This window comes from Grampus griseus (assembly GCF_964374135.1).
Source record: "Grampus griseus genome assembly, chromosome: 17".
Classification (NCBI taxonomy): Eukaryota; Metazoa; Chordata; class Mammalia; order Artiodactyla; family Delphinidae; genus Grampus; species Grampus griseus.
In genome coordinates, this window is record NC_139011.1 from 18515880 (window position 1) to 18534799 (window position 18920).

The following is an 18920-nucleotide window of genomic DNA, read 5'->3' on the forward strand; positions in this document are numbered from 1 at the left end:
ACGAGGTTTCAACCTAAACCAGTATTTCTAATTCAGAATCCCCATATTTGTTTGGGCTTTTATTACAGCATTTCATCTGAGTGACTGAACCACTCACATGTTGTTTCTTGTCCTGTAACAGGGTCGCTGGCCTCTTCTCCAAACATAGCATAAACTGTGACTGTGTATTCCGTATTGGGCAACAACGCACTCAGCTCAATATCCGTGTGGGTCTCTCCAATTTTCATCTGAAAAGAACACACGTTATCAGATCGTTTGCCAATGTGTATTATTCATGCTGATCAGAGCGCAGGTGAATACAGGTGAGACTTTATGTAATAAGACTCTGCCTCCTCACAAACCCTTCATCAAACAGGTTTCAAGCCATAATTTTTTTCATTGTCTCATGTTATTTTATATTAGAACCAGGAGCTATGAAACCATATAAAACTGAATGTACCATGAGTGCTCTTTTAGGATAACTCTTTACATCTGGACCAGTGGCAGCTGCAGCCAGAGTAACAGTGTCAAATATTTGGTCCCCAGAAGAGCATGGGTGGAGATGAATCAGAAATGTTCTCCACAAAGAGAGTAAGCTCCAGGCGGCATGCTGAGAGTGGGATGCCAAGTGGGCATCTTTCACCCCTTGCCTAATTCTCACCAGTCCTCTGACTGGATGCCCAGTTTTTGCTGCAAAGCCTATGGAGCCAGACCAGTGTGGCCCCATTCAACAGAGGGGCTTGTCCACTTGGATTGCAAGTCCCTTCCAGGAGTCCAAAGAGATCAACCCACCTTGATGCCCAAATCGGCAATTTGCTTCTTGATTTGGGGATGATTTTTCTGACCCTGGGGGTCAGTCAAACTAGACAACATTATCAGTGTGTGGCAACTGTGTGACACCTGTGTGACAGGAATGGTTTTATTTTTGTTTTGGAAAGAGGAAAAATATCTTCATAGACTGTCCCCTGTCATACAACTGTCAGTGGTATGGTCAAATTCAAATATTTAATTTTGAAATATCTCAGTGTATATAATATAAAGGTAGAGAAAACAACATAATATTCCCTGATGCACCCACCGCCCAAATTTAATAAATATCAACATTTTGTTATATGCACATCAGATCTTATTTTAAAAAGCACTATACAGTCAAATAAAACAAACTCTTTCTCACCACCTCTACCCTAATGTTGAAGTGTGTCTCATTGATCCATTTTTTTTACTTCTGCATACATACAAATACATCTATAAGCAATATATGGTTCAGTATGTTTAACAATGTGCATAAATGGACCATTCAGTGTAACATTTTTACAGTTTTTTCCCTGGCAATATTAGGTTTCAAGATTTAGCCATGTTGGAACACAGGGACAGAGCTCATATTATTTAATTCCCTTATGAGATTCTCTTGTATAAATACGCCATTATTTTCCATTCTCTTGATGAACGTGGCAGTTGTCTGCAATATTTTGTTCTGACCAAGTGCCTGCATTGAAAAGTCCTTGAAGGATGTTTCTCAACGATATATACCTAAAGATTTGTATATATCTTTAACTTGATGAACTATTTCCAATTATTCTCCAAGGTACCTGTACCAATTGACACACCAGTTTACACGAATGTTTCTGTCTCCCCACATGCTCACTAATATGTAGCATTATCAGACTTTAAAAACTTTGCTAATCTATTGGGTGTGAACTGGTATTCCTGTCTTTTTTATTTTTCTCTTTCCTGGTGAAGCTTAGTGTCTTTTTAGCATCATTTTAAAGTTTCCCTTCCACCAAAATAATTCAGATCGACATTAAATCCAAGTGGGCAAAAACTGTCTAGGCCTTGGTAATAAAAGAATACATGTCACCAATATTCTGTTCTTGACACTGGAATCACCATATTATTGGCCCTAAAGATTCTCGTCAAAAGAGGCAGGTTTTAGATAATGTTAAAGGGTCGAGTGCTATACTCCCTCTCATAACCCCTCCACCTGCCTGGTCAACACTCCCAACGGTCATAGACATCTCTGCTTTATTCCTTGAATGTCCATATTGTAATAATTGTTAACTATAAATTAAAAAGGACTAAAATAAATGATTCGAAAGTCAAAGATTCGTCATTTAAAATAGAAAAAAATGCAAAAATATCCACATCCATGAGATACATTTATCTACCTCTCAACTTAGTAAAACAAATTTTTCAAAGTCAGTGTACATAGGGTCATCACAGTCATTTGTGATCTGCATAGAGCAATATAAATTATATAAAATTTCTCTAGAGTAAGGTGGTAATACCTAGTATAAGTCTTAATAATTTGCATACTCTTTGAAAAAGAAACTTCACTTCTAGGAATTTATCCTAAGGAAATAATCAGATAACCATGCAAAGTTCTATGTTAAGAATGGTCCCAAAAGTATATTTATATAGCAAATTATCTCTTTTCTTTGGCCGAGCCCCTGTGCGGATTGCAGGATCTTAGTTCCCCGACCGGGCCCTGGCAGTGAAAGTGTGAGTCCTAACCACTGGACTGCCAGGGAATTCCCCTATATAGCAAATTATCCAAATGTCCAATAGCATGAGATTAATTAAACATGACCTGGTACAAACCAACAATGGAATACTATAAAGTTGTTTAAATGACTATATAAAATATTATTTAATGGTATGGAAAGATATTCACAGTAAGCAAAAGGAAAATTACAAAACCATTCCCATTGGTTGTGTTTAAAATGCACTGGAAAAGACTCTTAACTAAATGATAACAATGGCTACCTCTAGGTGGTGGAATTACAAGTGATTTTTTTCTTTTGCTAATGTGACTTTTATAAATTTTATACATTTTTGTAGTAAAAACAAACCAAACTATGTTAAGGAAGTCAAAAATCCTAGGACTTTGGTAGGCAGCATGCATTACCTCTTTTTCATCCCCAGCCAGGCCTTCCGTGAGAGGAGCGTAAAGGATCAGGTACCCTGACGCTCCAGCCACTGGGTTCCATCTCGCCCTCAGACTGTTCTCAGTCACATCGTACAGTTCAAGGTCAGAAACTATAGGTAAAGAAACTGCAAGAGGAGTTTTTTTTTTTAATGGTCAGCCATTTATCAGCGTGCTTGCTTATTTCAAGGTTTCTATCTATATGTTAGGGTCTAAAACTAAACATATTTTTCAGGTAATTTTTGTCCTTGAATCTGTTCACATGGCCATATAAGCCCCTTTGGGGAAGGTAAACATAATGAATGTTTAAGAGCAGGAATGACACCTTTTAGCTTCTTATATCTCATTACAGTGATGGGCACAGCTGTCTGGGAGCCAGTCAAGAGTAGGAGACTCTTCTGACCACTGTTTTATACCCATTACCAAGCATAGTGTCTGACCTGCAGCAGCCATTAAAAATAGTTGTTGGGTCACTTAACAGATGACAGAATCGGGGGCTGGATGAACAAATACATGAATAACTAGATACTCATCAACACATTCAATCAGAGACAGTGAGGAGACATGACTGTCGGTAACAATAGGGTTTGAGAACAATAAAATAATCAAGAAATAGGATTTGCCATATTGGAGAGGTAGGGAAAAAGGGATTAAGAGTAAATTGCAAGTTCCTGGCTTAAACAATGTCAATAAAAACTATGAAATGTTGTTTTCAAATATAATTCCAGGTCCTGCTTGCACTCCCAACCACAATGCCAAGTTCAGGACTTTGCTTACAGGTGCAATTCCCTATCATACTTCTATTGGCATGCCCGTAGTACTTCACTGCACTAATTTGTTTGTATATCCTTGGGTTGCATTTTCTCCTTTGCTAGTCTAAAACTTCCTTAAGGGCAGGGACTGTTGCTAAAAATATTTCTGCAAAGCAGGAGTATTAACAGCTGCCTTACAAATTGCTTTCAGGGATAAATCCAATAACGTGTTGGACGGGGAGTGTAATTATAAAGCCTGGCACCTTGTTATTGGTCTATCAGAGGCAGAGTTTTTAGATCAACTTTATATACTATCTGGCATGTAATAGGAACTCAATTAATGTTTGAAATAACTAAATGAGGGGGTGATCAAGTTTCTTAAGATTATCTCTTCCCAGGATTCTCTGAACATGTGTGCATGTATATATGTGTGTGATCATGATCTTGCTGAGTTAAGGAATGACTGACTAGTATTCATAAGTTTTAATTACAGTGATACTCATAAAGAAAACAGATGTAATGCACTTTCCCTAATATTCTACTAGGCAGGACAGCTACAGAGCTCCTTCTCTACTTCTAATAACAAATTCAAGCCCACTGTTTAGTTTATAATAAGAATTCACTAAATATTTGTTTATTAAATGAATAACTGTATTTTGCACCCTTCATCGCTTAGAGAGATTTCTCTCTCCTAAACATACCAGAGTTTTATAATAGCCCTCCCAATATATGGCACCTGCAAACTGCAAATATAGCATGGACCAGTACTACGTACAGCACAACTAAGCCACCTGAGCAATGTCATACAGAATCAGAAGTGGGTACAATTCAATACACACGTGTGGTTTCAGTTCCCCGAAGGCCTTCACTAGCAGTGTGAGCGTATATTGCAAAGACTGCTATCTGATATTCGGTTAAAGACATCAAGTTTTTCAATACTGTGGAAGATATGCTTCCATCCACCACCACCTGTTGAAAGAACAGTTTGAGGAATGAGAAAATGGAATATCTCACATGCAGACTGGAAATCCAAAAGGAAAAATATCTCTAGCAAGAACCTTTCATTAAATATTTTCTTATTTGCACCACATCCTCTTTCCCACTGTGGCAGTCAATTCCCCTTGAATTCTCACATGAAGTGACCCACCTTTTAGGAATATGTCCAAAAGTCCCTTACTAATTCACATCTAATGGAAACTGTGTCATTCCCAAGCTAATGGTTATCCTAATCACATCCACTTAGTAACAGTTGACATGTGATATTTTTCCATGGAGCCTTAGGAAGCATTTAAAAGATTTATTAGTAATGAAAAAGATAGAGCAATTGGAAGCACTCTGATTTTTTTTTTTTAAGTCCAGATGACTTAAACCTCTAGAATCTACTCAAACACTGAAAAAAAAAACAAAAACCAAAAAACATAAATCCTGCCATAACGCAGAAAACTGTGAAACATGCTGAGGTCAGTCAGAGGTTAGAACAACATAAGGTGTTAGCACTTCAAAAGAAGAGAGGGAGGGACTTCCCTGGTGGCGCGGTGGTTAAGAATCCACCTGCCAATGCAGGGGTCACAGGTTTTATCCCTGGTCCAGGAAGATCCCACATGCCGCGGAGCGACTAAGCCTGTGTGCCACAACTACTGAGCCTACGCTCTAGAGCCCGCAAGCCACAGCTACCAAGCCCACGCACCACAACTACTGAAGCCTGCGCACCTAGAGCCCGTGCTCCGCAACAAGAGAAGCCACCGCAATGAGAAGCCCGCACACTGCAACGAAGAGTAGCCCCAACTCAATGCAGCTAGAGAAAGCCCGTGCGCAGCAACGAAGACCCAGCGCAGCCTTAATTAATTAATAATTAAAAACAAAAAAAGGGAGATTTCATCACATTTTAACATAGTCCCTGTATCAGACATGAAATGGGAACCATCCAATCATCTGGCAATAGATGTTCTCTCCTGTGATGGCCAACCCATGAGAAAGGCCAGCCACAGGTGTTTTATTATGGCTTCTCTTTTGCACGAATCTCCGCAAACATCCAGGAAATCCCAAACCCTGGAGGACTATATGCCCACATTATTTGGAACACACAGACTTCCTTAAGGCAGAAAGTTCAGACCACTCACAAAGTAGAAAGAAAATATCGGTAGCAAAAGGGGATTCTGGCCAGATAATTAACGACTGATTCCTTTTGCCTTAGAACTCATTAATTTTTAAAATCACAAAAAGGTAAAGTCAAAATAAGTTGTGTTAGAAATGGACACATGACCAGTTCTGAAGGTTCCTTGATGGAGGTAAGAGAAGAGGATGTAAATACCATAACCTAGAGAGAGAGAAGAACAACATAGACACATGGAAACGTATTTCAGTCAAATACTTTTAAATGCTTGTGACAGAATAATCTCCTTATATACACATTTCTGTCTTGTCTTCACTACCGTACAAGAATTGAGAGAATGAAAATAATGGTTAGAAAATACTGTCTCCTTATTACCTCTTCTGGTTTTCCACCCCTGGCAGGATAATACACGACTCTGTATTTTTCCACTTTTCCTGGGGCATGAGTCCAGTTTACCATAAAGCTCCTGGCAGTGACTTCAGAAGTAATCAGTTCTGTAGGTGGCCCAGTGGTGGCAAGGGCTGAGGCTAAATTTTAAAGAAACACATCAAATGAGCCTCTTTCCCATAGTTATTTCCTATGAACCTAGGAAACTCCACTAGTCAGAAATGATTGTTGATTTTATGCTGCCTCTAAGATTTTCATCTCTAGATAAATTAATTCAGTAATTCATTACAGGCATACCTCAGAGATATTGTGGGTTCAGTTCCAGATCTCTGCAATAAAGCAAGTCACACAATTTTTTTGGTTTCCCAATACATATAAAAGTTATGTTTACCTTATACTGTAGTCTATTAAGTGTGCAATTGCATTACGTCTAAAAAAACCCAATATACATACCTTAATTTAAAAATAATGCTTTTGAAAAAAATGGCACCAATAGACTTGCTCGACACAGGGCTGTCACAAATGTTCAGGCTGTAAAAAACACAATATCTGCAAAGCACAATAAAGTGAAGCACAACAAAACAAGGTATGCCTGTACAACATTTGTTTATTGAAACATTTGTCTATGAGGTACCAATCACTATGCTACGTTCTGAGGATACAACCTTAAATAAGACACAGCCCTTGACTCTAAGGAACTTTCTTGCTGTAGAATAGTAAAAAAACAAAACCACAACATTGAGTTTGTATCTAAAGGTACTCTTCTGAGCTCTTTAGAAGTATTATCTCATTTAATTCTCAATAGTTGCTATTATTGTTCCCATGTTGTAGGTGAGAAAACCAAGTCAGAATGATGTGAAATAACTTGCCCAAGTCACACTATTAGTGAGTATCAGAGATGAGATTGATTCCCAAGCTTCTTGACACAAGAGCCTGTGTTTCTATGCAACAGAGGGTACCGCCTCTATACTGAAGACTTCAACAAATGGCCAGTATTTAAAAGTAAAAAGAGAAGAAAAAGCAACTAATATATACTGAATGTCCACTATAAGCTAAACATCATGTTAGCACTTTGTGTGTGTTATATACATGTTAAAACAATGAGTCTGTAAAAGATTTGGGACATGTAAAGTTTAAAGTCCCTGAACTTTAGGATTTATTATCTGCTAGGGGCATTTACTTAAAGGGACTTTAGTAGTCATAACAATGGGGAAAAAAAACATAGTTATGGAACGATAACTATGACCAGGTACTTTATTACATGTTTTATCAGCAACCACATGTAGAATTTTTTGTGGGTAAAAATGGGCTCTAAAGTCATCTCATCAAGCACCTCAGAGAAATTTATTCAGGAAGCTACTACTTGGCTGCCCAACCTAGTCCCAAGAGTTCTAGTCCAGGGAAAGAGGAATGATGGAAGAGAGAAGGACATGTAGCCAAATAGAATCATTCCACACCCTGGGTACAGTTAAGGCAGCAAATAAAACCAAACTCTTAAAGCAAGATCTGGATATTACCTTCTTCTCAGATCACATCCCTATTAACCAGGTTTAACCTGTAGACCAATGATATCATGAGGAACAAGGGTTAAAAATTCCATGATGGCTGAGCATCCAGGAAGATAGAGCAGATGTGCTTTTCCCTACTCATCCCCTCAAGTACAACCAAAATTTCTGGAAATTATGTATAAGACAAGCATAAGACCCTGAAAAGTAAAGGGAAGAAGGTAGATGGGCAAGGGACTGTTGGACCCAGGAAACGGTACAGTGGTGAGTTCCCTGAGTTTCCTTTTGCCTCATGTATCCTAGACATAGAGCTAAAGAATCCAGCCACCTAGAAACACAAACAAATACAGACAAAAATAATCCAATGAAGCCTGCTCTCTCTAGCCAAAGGGCCAGGAAAGGAGCAGCCTGCCAAGACAGAAAACCTTTAGGCAATAACTGCTCTAGTCTAAACAAAAGCCACAGGAAAAAAAACCCCAACTGTGGCCCCATCCCCACTCATACCTGCAAAGGTCAAGTGGGGAGTCAAGACGTCTACCTTTCCTGACTGTAACAGAGCTTTAGTCTAAACAAAAGCCACAGGAAAAAAAACCCCAACTGTGGCCCCATCCCCACTCATACCTGCAAAGGTCAAGTGGGGAGTCAAGACGTCTACCTTTCCTGACTGTAACAGAGTGCCCCAACATTTACCCTCATCCTATCTGCAACCAGGGTGGTAGGAGAAATTGCCAAATAGGGAAAAGAGACAATCATCCCTGACAAGTAGTAACAAATCCTTCCACCTCACTTCCGTCTGTGATATATGGGGAAACCACATGAAGAGCTGGGACTTCCATCCCCACCTGGTAGTACTGAGGCACCACTCCCCTTTCCCTCTGGGGTGGTATCACAGTAGATCTGGTGGTAAGTCAGTACTTGAAGAAAAAAGGCCTGAAAAATTCTCAAATTTGACAAAAGGTGCAAACTATAGATTCTAGAAAATGAGTGTACCCCAAATAGATAGGCCAACAGAAACTCATCCCAAAATATACTGTAGTCAGACTTCCTAAAACTAAACTTAAAGAAAAAAACGTAAAAGGAATGGGAAAGAAATGACACCCACCTTATTTTTAGGGGGACCTTTTTTAATGACAGCAGATTTCTCATCAGAAACCATGGAGCCCAGAAGAAAGTGGCATAACATTTTCCAAATATTCAAAGAAAAAAGCTGTCAATGAAAACTCTATCTAACAAAAAATATCTTTTAGGAATGAAGGGAAAATCAAATCAGTCTCAGATAAAGTAAAATTAAATAAGAATTTTTCACCAATGGACCTATCCCAAAAGAAGGACTAAAGGAGGTTCTTTAAACAGAATAACAAAAAGAAGGACTTCTGGGACTGCAGAAAGGAAGAAAGAATGAGAGAAAGCATAAAAGTATGGGTAAATATAATACAGTTTACTTCTCCTCTCAAGTTTCCTAAATTATGTTTTGTGGTTGAAGAATTATAACAGTTTCTGATGTGGTGCAACATTTTTGGAGAGGAAATATTTAAGACAATTGTATTACACACAGATATGGTAAAGGGACTTGAGGGAGGTAAGGTTTCATCATTTCACTCAACCTAGTATAATATCAACATCAGCAGACTGGGATAAGTCATGTTTATATAATATAATAACTAGAGCAACCACTAAAAGAGATAAACAAAGAGATTCCATCAAAAACATCATAAATGAATCAAAATGTAGTTCTAAAAATGTTTAAGTAATCCATGGGAAAAAAAGATAAAGAAAACAGAGATGTGAAAACCAGAGAGAACAAACTGAAAAAAATAAATAAATAAAAATTAAAAAGCAGGTTTAACCTCAAACATATCAATAATTACATTAAATAAAAATGGCCTAAGCATACCAATTAAAAGGAAGAAATTATCAGAGTGGATTTAAAAATGTGATCAACTATATGCTATCTACATGAAATCCACTTCAAATATGATATAGGAAGGTTGAAAGTAAATAGATTTTAAAAATTATATTATGTAAACATTAATCAAAAGGGAGTAGAAATGACTGTATTAATATAAGATAAAGTAGACTTCAGAACAAAGAAAATTACCTGAGACAGAGAAAGACATTACATAATGATAAATCGTTAATCAACCCAGAAATCCTAGCATTCTAAATGTATATGCACCAAAAAAAGAGTTGCAAAACATATAAAGTAAAAACTGATAGAACTGAAAGAAAAAACAGACAAATCCACAATTTTAGATGGATATTTCACATCTCTCTCTCTCAACTACTGATAAGACAACAAAACAAAACAATCAGCAAGGATATAAAACTCAACAAGACCATCAACCAACAGGATCTAGTCAAAACTTATAGAACATTGCATGTGACAACAGCAGAATACACATCCATTTCAAGCACCTACAGAGCATATATCGAGATAAACCATATCCTGGGCCAAAAAACAAACCTCAGAAAATTTAAAACAATGGAAATCATACAGAGTGTGTTCTCTGATGACAATGAAATAAAATTAGAAACCAATAACAGAAAGATAACATAAAAAAGCCCAAGCACTTGGAAACTATGAATAACACACTTCTAAATAATCAATGGGTCAGAGAGGACATGTCAAGACTAAAAAATATTTTAAATTGAATTAAATGAAAATACAACATATCAAAATTTAGGGACATTGCTAAAGCAGTGCTGAGAAGGAAATTTAAAGCATTTAAGTAATTACATTATAAAAGAGAAAGCATCTCAAATCAATAATCTAAGAGTCCATCTAAAGAATCTAGAAAAGTGAAAGCAAAATAAACCCAAAACAAGCAAAGTGAAGAAAATGAAAGAGCAGAAATCAATGAAATAAAAAAAGAAGAAAAATAAAGAAGTTCTATGAAACCAAGAACCAGTTCTTTGAAAAAAATGCAAACATCTAGCAAGCCTGAAAGAAAAATTTAAAAAGAGAAGACAAAAATTACCAATATCTTGGAGGAAACAGGAGCTATCACTATGGACCCTGCAGACATCAAAAGAATAAGGGAATACTATAAACCACTCTACACACATGAATTCTACAAGTTCTAGGAAATGGACCAATCACTTGAAAAGCAGACGCTTTCCCTCTAAGATGGAGAATAAGGCAACAATACTCATTCTCATCACATTTAACACAATATTAGAAGTTTTAGCCAGTGAAATAAGGCAACAAAAGGAAATAAAAACCACAGAAATCAAAAGGAAAGAAATAAAACTATCACTGTTTGCAAATAATATGACTTTCTACATAGAAAATCTCAAAAAATCTAGAGAAAAACTCCTATAAATAATTAATTATTTCAAATAATAGGGTCAGCAGGTACAAGGTAAATATACAAAAATATAATTATATCTGTATATACTAGCAATGAAAATGTGAACACCAAAATTAAAAACACAACTAAAATTTCTCAAAATAAAATTAAATACTAAATGTAAGTAGAACAAAATCTGTATAGAACTTGCATCCTAAAAATTACAAAATGCTGATGGAGAACTCAAAGAATATCTAAACAAATGGAGGGATTTGCTATGTTCATGGATTAGAAGAATCAACAGATTAAAGATGTCAATTATTCCTAAGTTGATATTTGATCATTGAAAATTGATTTAATGCAATTCCTATCAAAATTCCAATAAGCCTTTTTGTAGAATAAAAATTATTCTAATATTTATATTAGATTATTATATAAATTAAATATAAAATATAAGTATTATATAAATATTTTTCTAACACTTACATGGATGATAAGGAAGTATAATAGCAAAAACAATTTTGAAAAAGAATAATCAAACAGGAGAACTCAGTCTATCCAATCTTAAGACTTACTATATAGCTACAGTAAATCAAGACTGTATGACATTGGAAGGCGGTTAGACACATAGACCAAATGGAAAAGAAAAGAGAACCAAGATATAAACACACACAAATGTCTCCAACTGATACTCAACAAAGTTGCAAGGTAATTTCAATGGCAGAAATACAGCCTTTTAAGCAAGTAGTGCTGGAATCTTAAACTAAACTTCAAATCCTTTACAAAAAATTAACTCACATCATAGATTTAAATGTAAAATATAAAACTTTTGGGAAAAAAATAAAAAGGAAAATCTTTGGGAATCTAACACCAGGTAAAGAGTTCTTAGACTTGACATGAAAAGCACTAATCATAAAATGGAAAACAGATAAACTGGACTTCATCAAAATTTAAAACTTTTGTTCTGCAAAAGACCTTGTTAAACAGATAAAAAGATAAGCAATAGATTGAGAGAAAATATTTACAAACCACATATCCAACAAAGGATTATTACCTAAAATATAAAGAATTCTCAAAGCTCAACAGTTAAAAACTAACACAAAAAACAACCCCCAAAAAAGTCGAGTTAGAAAATGGGCAAGGGGGGGGCGGCTTCAAGATGGTGGAGGAGTAAGATGTGGAGATCATCTTCCTCCCCACAAATACATCAAAACTACATCTACACATGAAACAACTCCTACAGAACACCTACTGAATGCTGGCAGAATACCTCAGATTTCCCAAAAGGTATAAGACGCTCTCAGGCGACCTACACACAGAGGCGGGGCAAATCCAAAGCTCAACCCCAGGAGCTGCGCGAACAAAGAAGAGAAAGGGAAATTTCCCCCAGCAGCCTCAGAAGCAGTGGATAAAATCTCCACAATCAAATTGATGTACCATGTATCTGTGGAATACCTGAATAGACAATGATTCATCCGAAAATTGAGGCGGTGGACTTTGGGAGCAACTGTAGACTTGGGGTTTGCTCTCTGCATCTAATTTGTTTCTGGTTTTATGTTTATCTTAGTTTAGTATTTACAGCTTATTATCAATGGTAGATTTGTTTAATGATTTAGTTGCTCTCTTCCTTTTTAATTTTGTTATATATATATATATATTTCATTTTCCTTTTTCTCCTTTTGTGAGTGTGTATGTGTATGCTTCTTTCTGTGATTTTCTCTGTATAGCTTTGCTTTTGCCATTTGTCCCAGGGTTCTGACTGTCCTTTTTTCTTTTTTTTCAGTATACTCTTTAGCACTTTTTATCATTGGTGGATTTGTTTTTTGGTTTGGTTGCTCTCTTCATTCTTTCTCTCTTTTTTAAAATTATTTTTTATTTTTTTATTTTTAATAAAGTTTTTCTATTTTAATAACTTTATTTTATATTTTTCTTTTTTTCTATCTTTCTTTTTCTCCATTTTCCTCTAAGCTGTGTGGCTGACAGGGTCTTGGTGCTTTGGCCAGGTGTCAGACAGGAGCCTCTGAGGTGGGAGGGCTGAGTTCAGGACATTGGTCCAGCAGAGACCTCCCGGCCCCTCATAATATTAAATGGTGAAAGCTCTCCCAGAGATCTCCATATCAACGCTAACACCTAGCTCCATTCAACTAGCAATACAGGAACACAACACAACCCATTAGCAGAGAGGCTGCTTAAAATAATAATAAATTCACAGACACCCTAAAACACACAACCGGAAGAGGTCCTGCCCATCAGAAAGACAAGATCCAGCCTCATCCACCAGAACACAAGAACCAGTCCCCTCCACCAGGAAGTCTACACAACCCACTGAAACAACCTTACCACTGGGAGCAGACACCAAAAACAACAGGAAATACGAACCTGCCACTTGCAAAACAGAGACCCCAAAAATGGTAAGTTAAGCAAAATGAGAAGACAGACAAATACACAGCAGATGAAGGAGCAAGGTAAAAAACCCACCAGATCAAACAAATGAAAAGGTAATAGGCAGTGTACCTGAAAAAGAATTCTGAGTAATGATAGTAAAGATGATCCAAAATCTTGAAAATAGAATGGAGAAAATACAAGAAACGTATAACAAGGACTAGAAGAACTAAAGAGCAAACAGAGAGTGATGAACAACACAATAAATGAACCTAAAAACTTTCTAGAAGGAACCAATAGCAGAATAGCTGAGGCAGAAGAAGGGATAAGTGATCTGGAAGACAAAAGAGTAGAAATACCTAAAGCAGAGAAGAATAAAGAAAAAAGAATGAAAAGAATTGAGAACAATCTCAGAGACCTCTGGGAAAATATTAAATGCACCAACATTTGAAATATAGGGATCCCAGCAGAAGAAGAGAAAAAAAAAGGGACTGAGAAAATATTTGAAGAGATTATAGTTGAAAACTTCCCTAACATGGGAAACAGTCAATAAATCCAAGGAGAAACACGACAAGACACATATTAATCAAACTATCAAAATTTAAATACAAAGAATAAATCTTAAAAGCAGCAAGGGAAAAGCAGCAATTAACATACAAGGGAATCCCCATAAGGTTAACAGCTGATCGTTCATCAGAAACTCTGCAAGTCAGAAGGGAGTGGCAGGAAATATTTAAAATGATGAAAGGGAAAATGCTACAACCAAGATTACACTACACAGCAAGAATTTCTTTCAGATTAGACGGAGAAATTAAAACCTTTACAAAGAAGCAAAAGCTAAGATATTTCAGAACACAAAACCAGCTTTAAAACAAATGCTAAAGAAACTTCTCTAGGCAGGAATCAAAAGAAAGGGAAAAGACCTACAATAACAAACCCAAAACAATTAAGAAAATGTTATTAGGGACATACATATCGATAACTACCTTAAATGTAATTGGATTAAATGCTCCAACCAAAAGACATAGACTGGCTGAATGGATACAAAAACAAGACCTATATATATGCTGTCTACAAGAGACCCACTTCAGACCTAGGGACACATACAGACTGAAAGTGAGGGGATGGAAAAAGATATTCCATGCAAATAGATCAAAAGAAAGCTGGAGTAGCAATTCTCATATCAGACAAAATAGACTTTAAAATAAAAACTATTACAAGAGACAAAGGAGGACACTAAATAATGATCAAGGGATCAATCGAGGAAGAAGATAAAACAATTGTAAATATATATGCACCCAACATAGGAGCACCTCAATACACAAGGCAAATGTTAACAGCCATAAAAGGGGAGACTAACAGAACACAATCATAGTAGGGGACATTAACACCCCACTTTCACCAATGGACAGCTCACCCAAAATGAAAATAAATAAGGAAACTCAAGCTTTAAATGATACATTAAACAAGATGAACTTAATTGATATTTATAGGTTATTCCACTCAAAAGCAACAGAATACAATTTCTTCTCAAGTGCTCATGGAACATTCTCCAGGATAGATCATACCTTGGGGCACAAATCAAGCCTTGGTAAATTTAAGAAAATTGAAATCATATCAAGTATCTTTTCTGACCACAGCGCTATGAGATTAGATATCAATTACAGGGAAAAAATCTGTAAAAAATACAAACACATGCAGGCTAAACAATAATAACCACTGAATAACTACTGAATAACTACTGAATAACCAAGAGACCACTGAACAAATCAAAGAATAAATCAAAAAATACCTAGAGACAAATGATAATGAAAACATGACTACCCCAAACCTAAGGCATGCAGCAAAAGCGGTTCTAAAAGGGAAGTTTATAGCAACACAATCCTACCTCAAGAAACAAGAAACATCTCAAATAAACAACCTAACCTTATACCTAAAGCAATTATAGAAAGAAGAACAAAAACCCTCAAAGTTAGAAGGAAAGAAATCATAAAGATCAGATCAGAAATAAAGGAAAAACAAATGAAGGAAATGATAGCAAAGATCAATAAAACTAAAAGCTGGTTCTTTGAGAAGATAAACAAAATTGATAAACCATAGCTAGATTCATCAAGAAAAAAGGGAGGGCTTCCCTGGTGGCGCAGTGGTGGAGAGTCCGCCTGCCGGTGCGGGGAACACGGGTTCGTGCCCCGGTCCGGGAAGATCCCACATGCCGCGGAGCGGCTGGGCCCGTGAGCCATGGCCGCTGTGCCTGCGCGTCCGGAGCCTGTGCTCCGCAACGGGAGAGGCCACAACAGTGAGAGGCCCGCATACCGCAAAAAAAAAAACAAAAAAAGAAAGAAAAAAGGGAGAAGACTCAAATCAATAGAATTACAAATGAAAAAGGAGAAGTAACAACTGACACTGCAGAAATACAAAGGACCATGAGAGATTACTACAAGCAACTATATGCCAATAATATGGACAACCTGGGAGAAATGGGCAAATTCTTAGGAAAGCACAACCTGACGAGACTGAAAAAGGAAGAAATAGCAAATATAAACAGACCAATCACAAGCACTGAAATTGAGACTGTGGTTAAAATTCTTCCAACAAACAAAAGCCCAGGACCAGATGGCTTCACAGGCGAATTCTATAAAACATTTAGAGAAGAGCTAACACCTATCCTACTCAAACTCTTCCAAAATATAGCAGAGGGAGGAACACTCCCAAACTCATTCTACAAGGCCACCATCACCCTGATACCGAAAGCAGACAAAGATGCGACAAAAAAAAGGAAAACTACAGGCCAATATCACTGATGAACACGGATGCAAAAATCCTCAACAAAATACTAGCAAACAGAACCCAACAGCACATTAAAAGGATCACACCATGATTAAGCGGGGTGTACCCCAGGAATGCAAGGATTCTTCAATATACGCAAATCAATCAATGTGATACACCATATTAACAAACTGAAGGATAAAAACCATATGATAATCTCAATAGATGCAGAAAAAGCTTTAGACAAAATTCAACACCCATTTATGATAAAAACCCTCCAGAAAGTAGGCAGAGAGGGAACTTACCTCAACATAATAAAGGCCATATATGACAAGCCTATAGCCAACATCGTTCTCAATGGTGAAAAACTGAAACCATTTACACTAAGATCAGGAGCAAGAAAAGGTTGCCCACCCTCACCACTATTATTCAACATAGTTTTGGAAGTTTTAATCAAAGCAATCAGAGAAGAAAAAGAAATAAAAGGAATACAAATTGAAAATGAAGAAGTAAAACTCACTGTTTGCAGATGACGTGATACTATACATAGAGAATCCTAAAGATGCACCAGAAAACTACTAGAGCTAATCAATGAATTTGGTAAAGTAGCAGGATACAAAAGTAATGCACAGAAATCTCTTGCATTCCTATACACTAATAATGAAAAATCTGAAAGAGAAATTAAGGAAACACTCCCATTTACCACTGCAACACAAAGAATAGAATACAGAGGAATAAACCTACCTAAGGAGACAAAAGACCTGTATGCGTAAACTATAAGACACTGATGAAAGAAATTAAAGACAATACAAACACATGGAGAGATATATCATGTTCTTGGATTGGAAGGATCAACATTGTGAAAATGACTATACTACCCAAAGCAATCTACAGATTCCATGCAATCCCTACCAAACCACCAATGGCATTTTTCACAGTACTAGAACAATAAATTTCACAATTTGTACGGAAACACAAAAGACCCCGAATATCCAAAACAATCTTGAGAAAGAAAAACAGAGCTGAAGGAATCAGGCTCCCTGACTTCAGACTATACTACAAAGCTACAGTAATCAATGACAAAGCTACAGTAATCAAGACAGTATGGTACTAGGTACAAACAGAAATATAGATTTATGGAAAAGGATAGAAAGCCCAGAGATAAACCGATGTGCATGTGGTCACCTTATCTTTGATAAAGGAGGCAAGAATATACAATGGAGAAAAGACAGCCTCTTCAATAAGTGGTGCTGGGAAAACTGGACAGCTAAATTAATTTCTAAACAGTGAAATTAGAACACTCCCTAACACCATACACAGAAATAAACTCAAAATGGATTAAAGACCTAAATGTAAGGCCAGACACTATAAACCTCTTAGAGGAAAACATAGGCAGAACACTCTATGACATAAATCACAGCAAGATCCTTTTTGACCCACGTCCTAGAGTAATGGAAATAAAAACAAAAATATACAAATGGGACCTGATGAAACTTGAAAGCTTTTGCATAGCAAAGGAAACCATAAACAGGATGGTGTGGAGAAAAGGGAAGATGGTGTGGAGAAAGATGGAGACAGGATGGTGTGGAGAAAAGGGAAAAGGGAAACCTCTTGCACTGTTGGTGGGAATGTGAATTGATACAGCCACTATGGAGAACAGTATGGAGGGTCCTCAAAAAAGTAAAAATAGAACTACCATATGACCCAGTAATCCTAGTACTGGGCATATACCCTGAGAAAACCATAATTCAAAAAGAGTCACGTACCACCTTGTTCATTGAAGCACTATTTACAATAGCCAGGACATGGAAGCAATGTAAGTGTCCATTGACAGATGAATGGATAAAGAAGATGTGGCACATATATACAATGGAGTATTACTCAGCGTTAAAAAGAAGTGAAATTGAGTTATTTGTAGTGAGGTGGTTGGAACTAGAGTCTGTCATACAGAGTGAAGTAAGTCAGAAAGAGAAAAACAAATACTGTATGCTAACACATATATATGGAATCTAAAAAAAAGCCAAAAAGGTTCTGAAGAACCTAGGAGTAGGACAGGAATAAAGATGCTGACGTAGAGAATGGACTTGAGGACATGGGGAGGTGGAGAGGTAAGCTGGGACGAAGTGAGAGAGTGACATGGACATATATACACTACCAAATGTAAAATAGATAGCTAGTGGGAAGCAACTGCATAGCACAGGGAGATCAGCTCGGTGCTTTGTGACCACCTAGAGGGGTGGGATAGGGTGGGAGGGAGGGAGACGCAAGAGGGAGGAGATATGGGGATATATGTATATGTATAGCTGATTCACTTTGTTATAAAGCATAAACTAACACACCATGGTAAAGCAATTATACTCCAATAAAGATGTTAAAATAAATAAATAAATAAAATAAAAATAAAAATAAATAAAAAAAGAAAACAGGCAAAAGATATGAACAGATGTTTCATCAAAGAGGATATACAAATACAAATAAGCATGTGAAAAGGTGTTCAACTTCATTAGCTATCAGGAAAATGAAAATTAATACCACAATGAGATAGCACTCCACACCTATCAGAATGACCAAAATAAAATACAGTAACAACAAATGTTAGTGACAATGCATAGAAACTGGTTCACTTATATATTGCTGGTGGGAATGTAGAATGCGACAGCCACCCTGGAAAATTGTTTGGCAGCCTCTTAATTAAAACTAAGCCACACATGCAATTACAATATGATGAAGCAGTTGCACTCCTGGGCATTATCCCAGAGAAATGAAAACTTATGTTCACAGAAGAACCTATACATGAACGTTCATAGCAGCCTTTTTGGTAAC

General features: G+C 36.7%; 1 protein-coding gene across 6 annotated transcripts in view; it reads right to left on the reverse strand.

The window, feature by feature from the left end:
• Positions 1-18920, reverse strand: part of COL14A1 (collagen type XIV alpha 1 chain) — a 251503-nt gene that overhangs the window by 154889 nt on the left and 77694 nt on the right. For all 6 annotated transcript variants that reach the window (XM_082674497.1, XM_082674499.1, XM_082674500.1 and 3 more), the window contains exons 10-13: positions 6143-6294; positions 4494-4623; positions 2885-3030; positions 98-227 (exon numbers count right to left, since the gene is read on the reverse strand). In XM_082674497.1, coding sequence (XP_082530623.1) covers positions 98-227; positions 2885-3030; positions 4494-4623; positions 6143-6294 — 558 coding nt within the window. The remainder of the gene's footprint in view (positions 1-97; positions 228-2884; positions 3031-4493; positions 4624-6142; positions 6295-18920) is intronic.